Here is a 13191-nt window from a genome sequence, read left to right as displayed (position 1 = left end):
CGACCTGGAGACTTACCCGACAGTGCTCTCTCCTGCTGTCCCCTATCCTTGCTCCCATGTCTCTTGTGCAGGATACCTCCACGTGTTCTTAGAAGGTCCCGTCCACACACAAGCCCAGGCCCAAGGTAGGTCACCCCCCCCAGACTGGGGCACTCCCTCTAAGGCCACTGACAGCCTAGCACTCCAGCTTCCTCCCAAACAATTCCACCTCAGCTGGGCTGACCCTAGGTATTTAAGGAGGCCTGCCCCCTGTCAATCCGAACCCCAAACAGCCTCACTGTCAAGATCATTTAAGTGCTCCTGCTCCTCATTCCAGCATCATTTTGGCTATTGCGTTCTCCCTGTGATTGGTGTGGTCAGTCACCTGTAAGCAAGCCAAATTCTCAGTCCTTCGCTTGTGATAGTGAGTAATACCTGTGTTGTTCCTGATCGAGCTACCTGTCTGTCTGCCCTGCTTTGCTTGTTTGGATTTGCCTGTGTGACCTGGATCAGATATTGGACTTTTACCTGAACTCAGCCTGCCTTTTACCTGGACTGTCATAGAACCACACCATTTGTCTGCTAACTGCAAGTAGCCTGTTTGTTTGCTTAGTTCACATCTGCCCTGGTGTGGTGGCCAGGCACTATAGCATTGTGTATAAGTCCTGGGGGCAACCAAGTACCAGTGGGCCTGCTTGGCTTAAGGGAAAGGGGGCTGCTATAGGTGAAGCACACAGTAGCCAGCTATAGTGTCTGACCACCTGCGTTGGGGTAGACGTGACATTATCACAAGCCTTTAACAAAAAAAAATTCTGCCAAAATGGACTCTACACAGGCTCGCTTGTTTGCTGTGGAAATTTGCAAAGTGACATGCCAAGTCCAGGAACTGTCTGTGTGTGTAAACGCACCTCCAGCAGTAGCAGTAGCAGAGCCCAAAGTAAACCTGCCTGATCATTTTTCTGGTAACCTCCATGTGTTTTCCAACTTTAAAAATAGTTGATTGCTATACTTTAGACTTAAGCCATGCTCCTCTGGTTCTGAAGCACGGCGAGTTAACCTGATTGTTACATGGTTGCAGGGGGATCCCCAGTCTTGGGCTTTTAGCCTTCCCGCAGATGACCTAGCCAGAGGGTCAGTTAAAGCTTTTTTCAAGGCCTTAGGTTTACTGTATGATGATTCTGACCATGCCTTTTCAGCTGAAGCTAATGTTAGGTCATTACGTCAGGATAGACGCACCATTGTACAATACTGTTCTGATTTCTGCCGCTGGGCACCTGACTCAGGGTTGAATGACCCAGCTCTAAGAAGCCAGCTCAGGTTAGGCTTATCAGACTCTTTAATACACTACTCTGAACCATTGAATGAAGCCATGCAAGTAGCCATCCGTATAAACAGGCATTTATGGGAAAGGCATACAGAGAGGTTTGTTTCTATGCCCCCTAGTACACTACCCACCTTTTCTTCATTTCCTGACTCCTCCCAACCTCTCCAGGAGGATAAGCCCATGCAAATTGGTGCTACCCATTTATCCACTGGAGAAAAGGCTAGAAGATCTCAGGGAATCTGCTTATATTGTGGCAACCACGGCCACTTTGTCACTAGCTGTCCTAATAAGCCGAGAAATGCCAAGAGTCTAGTACGGGTGGGGTCTGCTTCTATAGAGTATACTATGTCAGTTTCCCTCAGAGATAAACTATTTGTTCCTGCAAAACTTAGCTCTGCCAAGTTTTCTCACTGCCTCTCAGCTTTCATAGATTCTGGTGCTGATAGCAATTTAATTGATAGGGACTTAGCACACTGTCTACAGATTCCGGTGACTAAGCCGCACAGACCCTTTTCAGTCTAAAGCCGCGTACACACGGGAGGACTGTATGGCCAACTTAGTCCGTCAGACAATCCGACGGACAGTCCGTCCTACTTTCGAATGAACGGACTTGACCACACACGGATGCAAAACAGTCCGTCGAAAGTTTGCGCGATGACGTGTACAGCACGTACGACGGGATTAGAAATAGGAAGTCCAATACACAGCAATGCAACCTTTCGCCGTGTAAATCCTTTCTGAGCATGCGCCATACTTAGTCCGTCGAACTAGCCTACTCACGAGCGGATTGTCCGCTGAAACCAAAGTCTGACGGACAATATTACGGAAATTCCGAAATACTTAGTCCGCCAGACTGCACGCTTAAAAAGTCTGCTGAAGCCCACACACGAGCGGACTGTCCACTGAAATGTGTTTCGACGGACTAAGTTGGCCAGACAGTCCGCCCGTGTGTACGCGGCTTTAGTTGTTGATAACTCTCCCTTGTCCATGGGCCTGGTGACCTTGTGCACTGTACCTATTACCCTGACCATTGTGGAATTTCATAGGGAGACAATTAGCTTCTACTTCATCTCATCTCCTGCCTATGCCCTTATCTTAGGCTATCCCTGGCTTAAACTTTACAACCCGCACATAGACTGGTCTGCAGAGATTAGGTCCTGGTCCCAGACCTGCATCCAGAATTGCATTAAAACTGCTGACCAGTTGCCCATTTATAACCCTTGTGTGCCCAGTACCAGTCATGTGCCTTTAATACAGTCCTATTCAGATCCTGATCATGACAATGTGCCTCTGTTATAACAAAATACGCTGACAAGTCTATTGAATTCTCTGCAGGTCACCACTCCAGCCAATTGCCACAGCTTGAATCCTCTCCTCCTAGAAGCCAAACTTATCTGTTGTCTCGCAGCCTTGAGCCCTGTTTGGAAAATTTCTCTAAGTCCTCAGAAGTCAAGCTCCCTGGATTACTTCTACCTTTGCCTGTCACTAAACTCCCTTGGATACACAGCCAGCCTAATTTGTTCGCAAGTTCCACAGTCGCTACACCGGCGATGCGATTCAGGCAGTCGCTACACCTGGTGATGCGGCCCAACCGGCCACTGCATCAGTTATGCCAGTCCAGCCCATGCCCATTGAGTTGCCTGCTTTTTATAATTCTTATTATACTTTTCCATAACAAGAGGAAAGTACAGGGACGCCGTAGCTAATTATTTCTACATATCCCACATGGTATATTCCAGGGACGCATGTGACGCCGAAGAAGCCATCTCATCTGTTACTGGAAGAAACTTCTGTCACTAAACATCCAGAAATTGTTCCAAAGTGAATGTGAAAAAAATGAAGGATTTCATGCACGCCAAAAGAACCAAACAATGCGAGTTCTCACAGGACGGCATTCAGAAATAACAGGCTTTACTGATATAAATGTTTCTAGAAGCACACTGCCCCAGGGACACAGAATAGAATAGAATGCGATGACAGGTGATGAGAAGGTGTTATGTAATCTCCACTGCCTGTTTTAACCCCTGAAGACCCACACTATTGTCTGTGCATTGCACATGGTATCTGGACACAAGCGGCGTGGCCCCATTCAGGTGAATGGGTAGCATTTAGCAGGTAGCACTGTCTGCTAATTGTTGTGAAATGCGGATACCCCCATTTGCTGCCTTTGCAGCATAAGGGGGAGTGATTGGGATTGGCGGCAGTAAAAAAAGCACAAAGTAAATGTCCAGGACGACCCCTCCCCCACCCCGAGCCGACATTCCCCTGCGATCGTGCTGAGCTTGGGCTGGCACCTGAGCGGGATGGGTGGCATCCGATGCGGACCCTCCCTTGATGCCACTCACCCCGCACCTACCAGAAACGCAAACACCAGGAGACAGAACCAACGAGATTCCTGCAGCCGACCTCGCTTAACCGAAAACCGGGAGTGACGCAAACTGTCCTAAACCCGGAAGTGACATGTCGGCTAACCCAGAAATGAGCCGACAAAAAAACTGATGAAGGAAGAGGGATCTATAGCCCTCAGACTCCTCCTTCGAGTCTGGCTGCAACCATTTTAACTGTGAGCAGCTGAAGCTGCGGCCTGTTCACTTCTTGGACATACACAGAGACACAACTCCAGCTCTGCAGCTTTCATTGGCTCTCTTATGACTCACCCCTCTCTCTTCCTGGCAAACTCTCAGGAGAATTATAGAGAGAGCTGTGCATGATGTCATGAGCCTAGGATTTTTTCCAAACAAGAAATAGGAAGTGTGCTGTATAAGGTATTTACTGGCAGAAAAAAAAAATGTTTTACTATCCAAAGTTAAAACAACAAGGGCAGATTTATTAGATGGAAACTTACCAAATGAGAACAAAACGGGGTGGGTGCATGTACCTTGTGGGGTCTAATAAATACACATACCAAAAAGGTTTAAAACAAATCTTTAATTTCCATATATAAATGGTTAGATTTAAAAAGGTTGAATACAACTGGGTAAAAAACATATTTGTATTCAACCTTTCTTAAATTTAAAGCGGAGTTCCACTCATTTAAAAGTCAGCAGCTACAAAAAGTGTAGCTACTGAATTTTAATAATCAGACACTTACTTGTCCCATGGTCCAGTGATGTGGGTGCAGGAACTCCCCGCTCTTCTCCCCCTCCCCTCTGCAGTGCCAGTATTCTAACTGTGGGCGCCTGGCTTTGGCTTCACAGCCGGGCGCGCACTGTGAATACATGAGCCACGCTACGTGCTGGGAATGGCTGGGCAATCTTCTGGGACCAGTGACGTTTCCCAGAAGATTGCAGGGAAGGAGGGGGTAGAGGAGAGGTGATCTTCCTTCCGGCACCTGGGGAGGAAGTTGGAGATGGGTGCCAGTAGAAACTGGGTACCTGCTCCCCCCCCCCCAAAATGACATGAAAAATGTGGCATGTCAGGGGGTCAACAGCACCTAAAGCAGACGTTCCATTTTTGTGTGGAACTCCGCTTTAACCATTTGTGTATGGAAATAAAGATTTGTTTATTTTTTTTAAACCTTTTTGGTATGTGCATTTATTAGACCCTGCAAGGTACATGCAAAGTCCCACCCCCTTTTTTTTCTCATTTGGTAAGTAACTGTTCCAAATGGGATGGTACCTTTGTAGAGTCATAATTACCTCGCATTCATCTCTCATACTTTTCTATTATTAATTGATGGAAAGATGAAAAAATTACTGAAGTACCACTTTTTAAGGTTAAGGAAAAAGAGGGGGAGGGAGGGAAGAATGCACTGGACTGCTTCAAAAAACGCACCAAAAATGTTTAAAAAACTACACCTCCGGACTGCCTTTTTATGGTGTGAACTGGCCCTAGAGACAGTCCAGTGTGTTTTTTTTTCTACATCAAAAACACGTGGAAAGTAGGTTATATGGTTTTCAATGGCATAGTTCACACCAGTGCAGTCAGTTCCAGGGCTTTCCAGTTCCAGAAAACCCCCCACAGTAAAACGCATCAAAAAGACACTGAACCCCTGTACAGTGGAAAAAAAAGTATCTGGAATGCATCCGGAAACACATAAAAACGCACGAAAAACGCATTAAAAACGCAGAGGCAAAAACGCATCCAGAACAGATCTGGAGTGCGTTTTTGTGGACCAGCCCTTACATTGAAGGCATGCAATAACAATCATGAATGCTTGTGCTCTCACCCAAACTGTCAAGCCACCAAATGACTGATCACATGTACATCATCATGACAACTGCAGATCTAGTTGAGCTAGGCTAGAGACGGAGACCACACACTACACATGTGCAGAGTTTGAATAACCCAGAGCAGCCCGCAGATGAGCACAGCTGGAGCAGGCCGAGTGCATTGCGCATATACTCAGTTTAAATGGTGTGGAGCAGCCGCTAGAGGGAACATTACTATTATGTTCAGCCCGCCCTGCAAATTGAATACTTACTGCACACATAGTACAACCATTCAGTTATAAAACGAAATATTGTTTCCTTTATTGATAGTAATATTACATGTGTTTACTGTTTTTCCTCTGCACACATAGACATCTATTTTTCCTCTTTGCAGACAGTTTCCATGGCACTGAAACATGCCTGTGAAATACTAACAGAGGACCCAGAAGGTGGCGCTGCTCGTATTCCTTTTGAGACATTCACATTCCTTTATAAGTATCTTGCCCAGGTTGATAGAGATATACCAGATACACAGATAGAAGAGGCAATTCTTGCTCTGCAGACTGAAGCGTAAGTAAAGCATTCTTATGCCATAAGAGAAACTATGTTAATTTGTAAAATATAAAAATGAATATTCACTAAAGTGGTTGTATCCTCCACTTGGTGATTTGTACCTACAGGTAAGCCTATAATAAGACTTAGTTATAGGTAAAATGAATATCTCCTAAACGTCCACCGTTTAGGAGATATTCACCCTGTGTGCAGTGACCGGGAGGCATTGCGGGGCCTTCATTCTAACGTACTTCATAATGAGCTAGTATACAGTGCATACTAGCTCATTATGCCTTTGCCTTACAATTTTTTTCTCAGGCCATACAACTGCTTTAACTGGCTGCTTTAACATGCACTGTATGCAATAAACCACATCCAAAGGCATAATTCATAGTTACATACTTAGTAGGTGAGGTAAAAAAAAAACACAAGTCTATCAAGTCCAACCTATGTGTAATATATTATGGGGGTTATTTACTAAAGGCAAATCCACTTTGCACTACAAGTGCAAACTACAAGTGCACTAAAAGTGCACTTGAAATTGCACTGAAAGTACAGTCGCTGTAGATCCGAGGGAGACATGCAAGGGAAATAAAAACAATATTTTAGCTTGCACATGATTGGATAATAAAAGCAGCAGAGCTTCCCCTCATTTCAGATCTACCCCTCAGATCTACAGCGACTGCACTTCCAAGTGCACTTTCAGTGCAATTTCAAGTGCACTTTGCACTTGTAATTTGTACTTTTAGTGCAAAGTGGATTTGCCTTTCGTAAATAACCCCCTATGTGTCCAACCTATGTGTCATACTTTGAGATAGCTATAACCAGGGCTTTTTCTCTCAGAGAAAAGGTGCAGGTAGCCACCCTTTCAAGTTACCCTTTAGCTCCGCCCCCTACCCACCTCTGCGCACTGTACCTCAGTTCCACTCCCAACCCACTGCCCTACTTAGCAAATACATAATCAAATATCATTTTGTGGTGTTAAATAATTTGTATGGAATTAGTTATCCACTTCAATACAGGGCACTTATACCCCCTTCCTGCCCAGACCAATTTTCAGCTTTCAGCACTCTCACACTTTGAATGCCAATTACTCATGCAACACTGTACCCAAACAAAATTGTTATCATTTTTTTTCACACAAATAGAGCTTTCTTTTGGTGGTATTTAATCACCACTGGGTTTTTAATTTTTTGCGACATAAGTGAAAAAAGAGCGAAAATCTTGAAAACAAAAAAACTTTTTTTTAGTTTCTATGGTAAAAGTTTGCAAATACCGTATATACTCGTGTATAAGCCGACTTTTTCAGCACATTTTTTATGCTGGAAAAGCCCCCCTACTCGAGTGAGGGCAGGGATACCGTGCCTTTAACTGTGGCTGAAGTGCTCCCCTCTCTCCCTCCCTTACATAGCGGGAGACCGCTGTGTCTCTGACCTGACTCTAAAATTTTCAGCCGTGCTGTGACGAAAGTCCCGCCCTCCTCCTAGACCAGCTCGTGTGATAGACAGAACACTGCGTCTATCACAAGAGCTGGTCTAGGAGGAGGGCATGAGGGCGGGACTTCTGACTGCTGAGACTGCATGAATGGGCACAGTCACTACTAGTGAGGCTGCAGTAACGGGCAAATTGAGGCTGCAATGATAGGCACAATGAGGCGGCTATGATGGGCATGAGACTACAATGATGGGCACGGTGAGGCTACAATGATGGGCATGGTAAGGCTGCAATGATGGGCATGGTGAAGCTGCGGTGATGGGCACAGTGAGGCTACAATGACGTGCATGGTGAAGCTGCGGTGATGGGCATGGTAAGGCTGAAATGATGGGCATGGTGAGGCTGCAATGAAGGGCACGGTAAGCCTGCAATGATGGGCATGGTGAGGCTGCAGTGATGGGCACAGTGAGGCTACAATGATGGGCACGGTAAGGTCATTTTTGTTCATACATTTGGGCAAACATTTTTACTGTTACATAGCTTTGGTAAAATTAACCCAAAAAAGTGTATATTATTTAGTCTGTATGAAAGTTATAGAGTATACAACAGGGGTAGGCAAGCTTTTGAGCACAGTGTGCCGAAAAATTTTTCAGAGAAATTGAGAGTGCCGATTTTATAACAAAAAATGTTAACTTCACACTCTCAGTCATGAAAAGGATTTTTTATAAAGTAAATGCTGTAGACTACTTGAGTAATAGTGACTAATTAACATCCTGCACTCTCATGCCTTAGATCAGGCCCGATTCTTGTATCTCAAGTCCTCAGATCAGCCCAAATTCCTGTACCTTCACACCTCAAATATCTGTACCCCCTGCAAATCTGTCCCCTCACTGTATCCCCCCAAGCATCTGCCCCACTGCTGTACCCCTGTTCTTCTGTCCCACTGCTGAACCCTCTTCTCATCTCGATCTAGGATCTAATAGACCACAATTTTTTCAAAAAAGAGTACTTGTCACTACCTATTGCTATCATAGGGGATATCTACATTCCCTTTTCGATAACAATAAAAATTATAAAAAAATAAATAAATAAAATAAATCAAAAGCAAAATAAATCTAAAAAAAAAAAAAAAAAAGCAGTACCCCTGTCCCCCCCCCTGCTCTCACGCGAAGACAAATGCAAGCATCGGTCTGGCGTCATATGTAAGCAGCAATTGCACCATGCATGTGATATACCACCGAGAAGGTCAGATCGAGGGCAGTAATTTTAGTAGTAGACTTCCTCTGTAAATCTAAAGCGGTAACCTGTAAAGGCTTTTAAAAATGTATATAGTTTGTCGCCAATACGCGTTTGTGCGCAATTTTAAAGCATGTCGTGTTTGGTATGCATGTACTTGGCCTAAGATCATCTTTTTTATTTCATTAAACATTTGGGCAATATAGTGTGTTTTGGTGCATTAAAATTAAAAAAGGTGTGTTTTTTCCCAAAAAAAATGCGTTTGAAAAATCGTTGCGCAAATACTGTGTGAAAAAAAATGCAACAGCCACCATTTTCATCTGTTGGGCCTTTGCGTTAAAAAATATATAATATTCAGGGGTTCAAAGTAATTTTCTTGCAATAAATAAATATTTTTTCATGTAAACAAAAAGTGTCAGAAAGGGCTTTGTCTTCAAGTGGTTAGAAGAGTGGGTGATGTGTGACATAAGCTGTGAAACCCCTAGATATTTGCTGAGAGGCATATTGAGTCCATGGAATATTTTATATTTCGACACAAGTTGCGGGAATAAGACAATTTCTTTTTTGCACAAAGTTGTCATTAAATGAAATATTGTTCAAGCATGGCATGGTTATATGTGGAATTACAACCCGAAATACAAGTGTAAGGCCGGATTGTCTGTCCAACTTAGTCCGCTGAACCGTGTTTCAGCGGACAATCCGCTCGTGTGTGGGCTTCAGCGGACTTTTTCAGCGGACTGTCTGACGAACAAAGTCTTACGGAATTTCCGAAATTTTGTCCGTTCAAACTTGGTTTTGTCCGTCCAAACTTGGTTTCAGCGGACAGTCCGCTCGTGTGTAGGCAAGTTGGACGAACTAAGTATGGCGCATGCTCAGAAAGGATTTACACGGCCGAAGGTTGCATTGCAGTGTATAGGACGTCGTTTTTCTAGTCCCGTCGTACGTGCTGTACACGTCATCGCGCACGCTTTCAGCGGACTGTCTGCTCATCGTGTGTGGTCAAGTCTGTTCATGCAAATTTTGAACGGACTGTCTGTCGGATTGTCTGACGAACTTAGTTGGGCAGACAATCCGCCCATGTGTACGCGGCCTAAGAGAGAGATGGAAGGAGTGTGATCTGATGCATTGATCAAAATGTAACAGTTTATTCATTAAAAAAAAGGGGGGGATGAATCCATACAAAACGTATCTACGTGTTCATAAAACCAGGTTACAAGTAAACACATTAAATTAAGAAAATAGACATGCCAATGCAAAGGCAAGTGCTAAAATTTGGCTGACACAAGGAAAACCCTCTTCATCAGAGCCTTGTAGAACGACTAGAGAGGTCTGTATAGTATTGTTGATCAGCATACAGGGGAGTAGCTAGTTGGGAGGGGTGTAACATTGTAAGTGATGAGTTCTCATCTCAGCGCTCTAGATGGAATAAATACCAGAGAGATATATAATACAGAGCGTATATATAAAAAATGGTGGTGAAATTGCATGCCATACAATACAGTCAAGAGACATATAAAAAAAAAAAAAAATAATAATAATAATAATAATAAAATTAAATATGAAATGTTTACATTATAAACATATTGAAAAACATATATTTAGGATTTAGGTATTGTATGTTGATCCACAATACTATACAGACCTCTCTTGTTGTTCTACGTGGCTCTGATGAAGAGGGCCTTTCTTCTAAATGCGTCAGCCAAATTTTAGCACTTGATCATCTTGATCAATGCATCAGATCACGCGCCTTCCATCTCTCTCTTACACTTGGCTAACTTCGGACCACCCCTGGTCAGTTTAGGCAGCGGGACTCGCATGATCATTTTTTTAATTAATCTTTTCCTATGAAAGTACTACAATGCCTTCACGAGCGCAGGAAATCTTTTTTTTTTGTTCATATTGTTACTAACCCCAAAATACCTGTAGGATACCTGAAGTGAAGATTGAGGTCAGTTTTAATTGAATTCAAATAGCAATGGGCATATCTGTTCTCTGCACTGTGGGCTACTTTCAAACTGATTTGCAAGTTCACTTACCTGCACTAAGCCATAGACTTCTGTTATTACCTGTGGGTTTGGTGCTGAATGCAGGAGTTTTGGTACACTTTCAGAAAGTGTACCAATACCTGCAGGATATAATATGACAATGTGCAGGTAACCCACAGGAAAGTTGCAGGTGCACTGCGCTGCACCTGCGGTGTGAATAAACCGCAGCACATCAGTGTGAAATCAGCCTCTGTCCGTTAGAATCCCAATGGGATCCTCATTTTACCTTGTGTCCATTTACACCCGCCTAATCCAATCCGATCTGCTAGAAAAAACAGAAGTGGAATCTTCCCCTTCCGTCTGGGTGGATCGGATCGGAGGGCCCATAGAGTGGAGCAGATTGTGTCCGTGTCCCCTCTGCATATGCAGAGGGGACACAGACCTGTCATCCACTCACACCGCTCATTGTGGCCCATGACCAGTTACCCAGTCGCTTAAGTGGCCCACGCTCTTCAAAAGGTTGGGCACCCCTGATGTATATTGATCACTAGTGTAGCATCTAAATGGAAACTATATTATTATATTTATTTAATAGTCGAATATGGTAATGCTCGTTAAATTATAAACTATTTAGTACAGTGAATTTTTTAATGGTATTTGCACTGCAATGTGTTAGATTCAAATGTACCTCCTGTGTGCTACTTATGCTGTTGATACAGTGTTTAAGCTATACAGTATATGCAACTAAGGACTTGAGACAATGGATAGAAGTATAGAAAATAAAATTGTTTTTGAATTAATGGAGCTAATGTGTAAAGTGATTCTAATAAGATTTTTTTGTTTTGTTTTAGGAAAAAGCAAGATGGAATGATCCAGCCCAGAAATTTTTTAAGTGTACTATGTCCCCCTCTGTCTTAAATATGAAGTTGTAATATTGAATAAACACATGTGAAATATGAATAGTGACTTTGGAGAAAGGTTCTAGCAAAATAATGATGACTCAAAACAACACTGAATTGGATCAATAGATTAACAATAAATGAAATAGTTATCAACTGTTTACTACCTACATGTTTAAAGGAAATTTCTCTTCATAGAAATATCAGCGCTGTCACTGCTATTTTGTTAACAGGCTGTTAGCTTCCTAAATAAAAAACAAGAGCAACCAGTTGGGACTTTGTGTGAGAATGCAAGGATGACACCGCCAAACGCCTCTATCCCTATTAATTGATAAGAAGGAAGGAAAGTGAGACTTTATATGAAGCATACACATCTGGAGATATCATGATATACATGAAGATGGGTATATTAGAACGATGGACATTCCATGACAGCATTGCAGCCATTGGTTTATTGATATAAAAATAACAATAATAGTAATACCATGATAAAATATTGACATAGTAAGTTCATAATATAACCATTAAATAGAACAAAGTTAATTGGAATATATAAATAATGACATAATATACTGGTAACATAATGAGTTCATATTGTACACATTGTATAGAACCATTTTCATGAAAGTGTGTCGACCTGGTAAAAATCGATATCTCAAATTCATTGGTACAATCCAGTTGGTAAGTATAGTAATTGATGGTGTTGCAAAATATGAGCGAAAAAGCCATCTATTGGCTTGACGCGTTTCATGGCGACTGCCACTCTTCAGGAGAAAGTATGGGGTAAATGTCTATAAGTATCGAAACACATAGTTAATTTGTAAAAAAACTAACGTTTCTGGTCGGCCTTCTAGCCCTCCATGCCTGCACCCAGTTTCATTGGCATTCCTGTAAGTAGTCTTGGTAAATTGGGGTTATCTCCCCTCTCTTTTTCCTACATAAAATACCCATTATTTTATTTTATTTTTTACAAATTAACTATGTGTTTCAATACTTATAGATATTTACCCCATACTTGCTCCTGAAGAGTGCCGTTAGTATATTATGTCATTATTTATATATTCCAATTAACTTTTGTTCTATTTAATGGTTATATTATGAACTTACTATGTCAATATTTTATCATGGTATTACTATTACTGTTATTTTTATATCAATAAACCTACTCCCAATTGTTGTTTTGCAAAGCTGTCATGGAATGTCCATAGTTCTAATATACTTAGTACCGCCCATCTTCATGTATATTGTGATATCTCCAGGGGTGTATGCTTCATATAAAGTCTCACTTTCCTTCCTTCTTATCAATTGTTAGCTTCCTAGCTTATAAGCTTATTCTTCATCTTACCTATTTAGTAAGCCTCTGACTTGGAACATCCACCCAATAAAGATATAGGTGAGCCCTTCCTCTCATTTAAACCCCCTCACATGAACTTTCTTTCCCCTAATGCAGTAGCTCTGAGCTCAGAGATTTAGAGCCCGCTCCTGTGATAGCGAAGAGGAAAAGTAATATCCGCATAGGCAGTTTTTTTTAGACAATTAACCCTTTAACCACCATTTACATGTGCTCTATTCACAGAAGAGCAGATAAAAGTTAGGGAGCTCAAATAATATATGAAATGCAAACAGTTATG

General features: G+C 42.4%; 1 protein-coding gene across 2 annotated transcripts in view; it reads left to right on the top strand.

The window, feature by feature from the left end:
* Window positions 1-11829, top strand: part of ROPN1L (rhophilin associated tail protein 1 like) — a 72289-nt gene extending 60460 nt beyond the window's left edge. For both annotated transcript variants that reach the window (XM_077491853.1, XM_077491854.1), the window contains exons 5-6: window positions 5849-6024; window positions 11513-11829. In XM_077491853.1, coding sequence (XP_077347979.1) covers window positions 5849-6024; window positions 11513-11579 — 243 coding nt within the window. In that variant the 3' untranslated portion in view covers window positions 11580-11829. The remainder of the gene's footprint in view (window positions 1-5848; window positions 6025-11512) is intronic.
* Window positions 11830-13191: the final 1362 nt, after the last annotated feature.

Source organism: Lithobates pipiens, unplaced genomic scaffold (genome assembly GCF_037356315.1).
Source record: "Lithobates pipiens isolate NorthernLeopardFrog02 unplaced genomic scaffold, aLitPip1_a1.2 Scaffold_19, whole genome shotgun sequence".
NCBI classification, from domain to species: domain Eukaryota; kingdom Metazoa; phylum Chordata; class Amphibia; order Anura; family Ranidae; genus Lithobates; species Lithobates pipiens.
The sequence above is the reverse complement of the archived record's forward strand: the minus strand, read 5'-3'. Positions and strand labels throughout refer to the sequence as shown.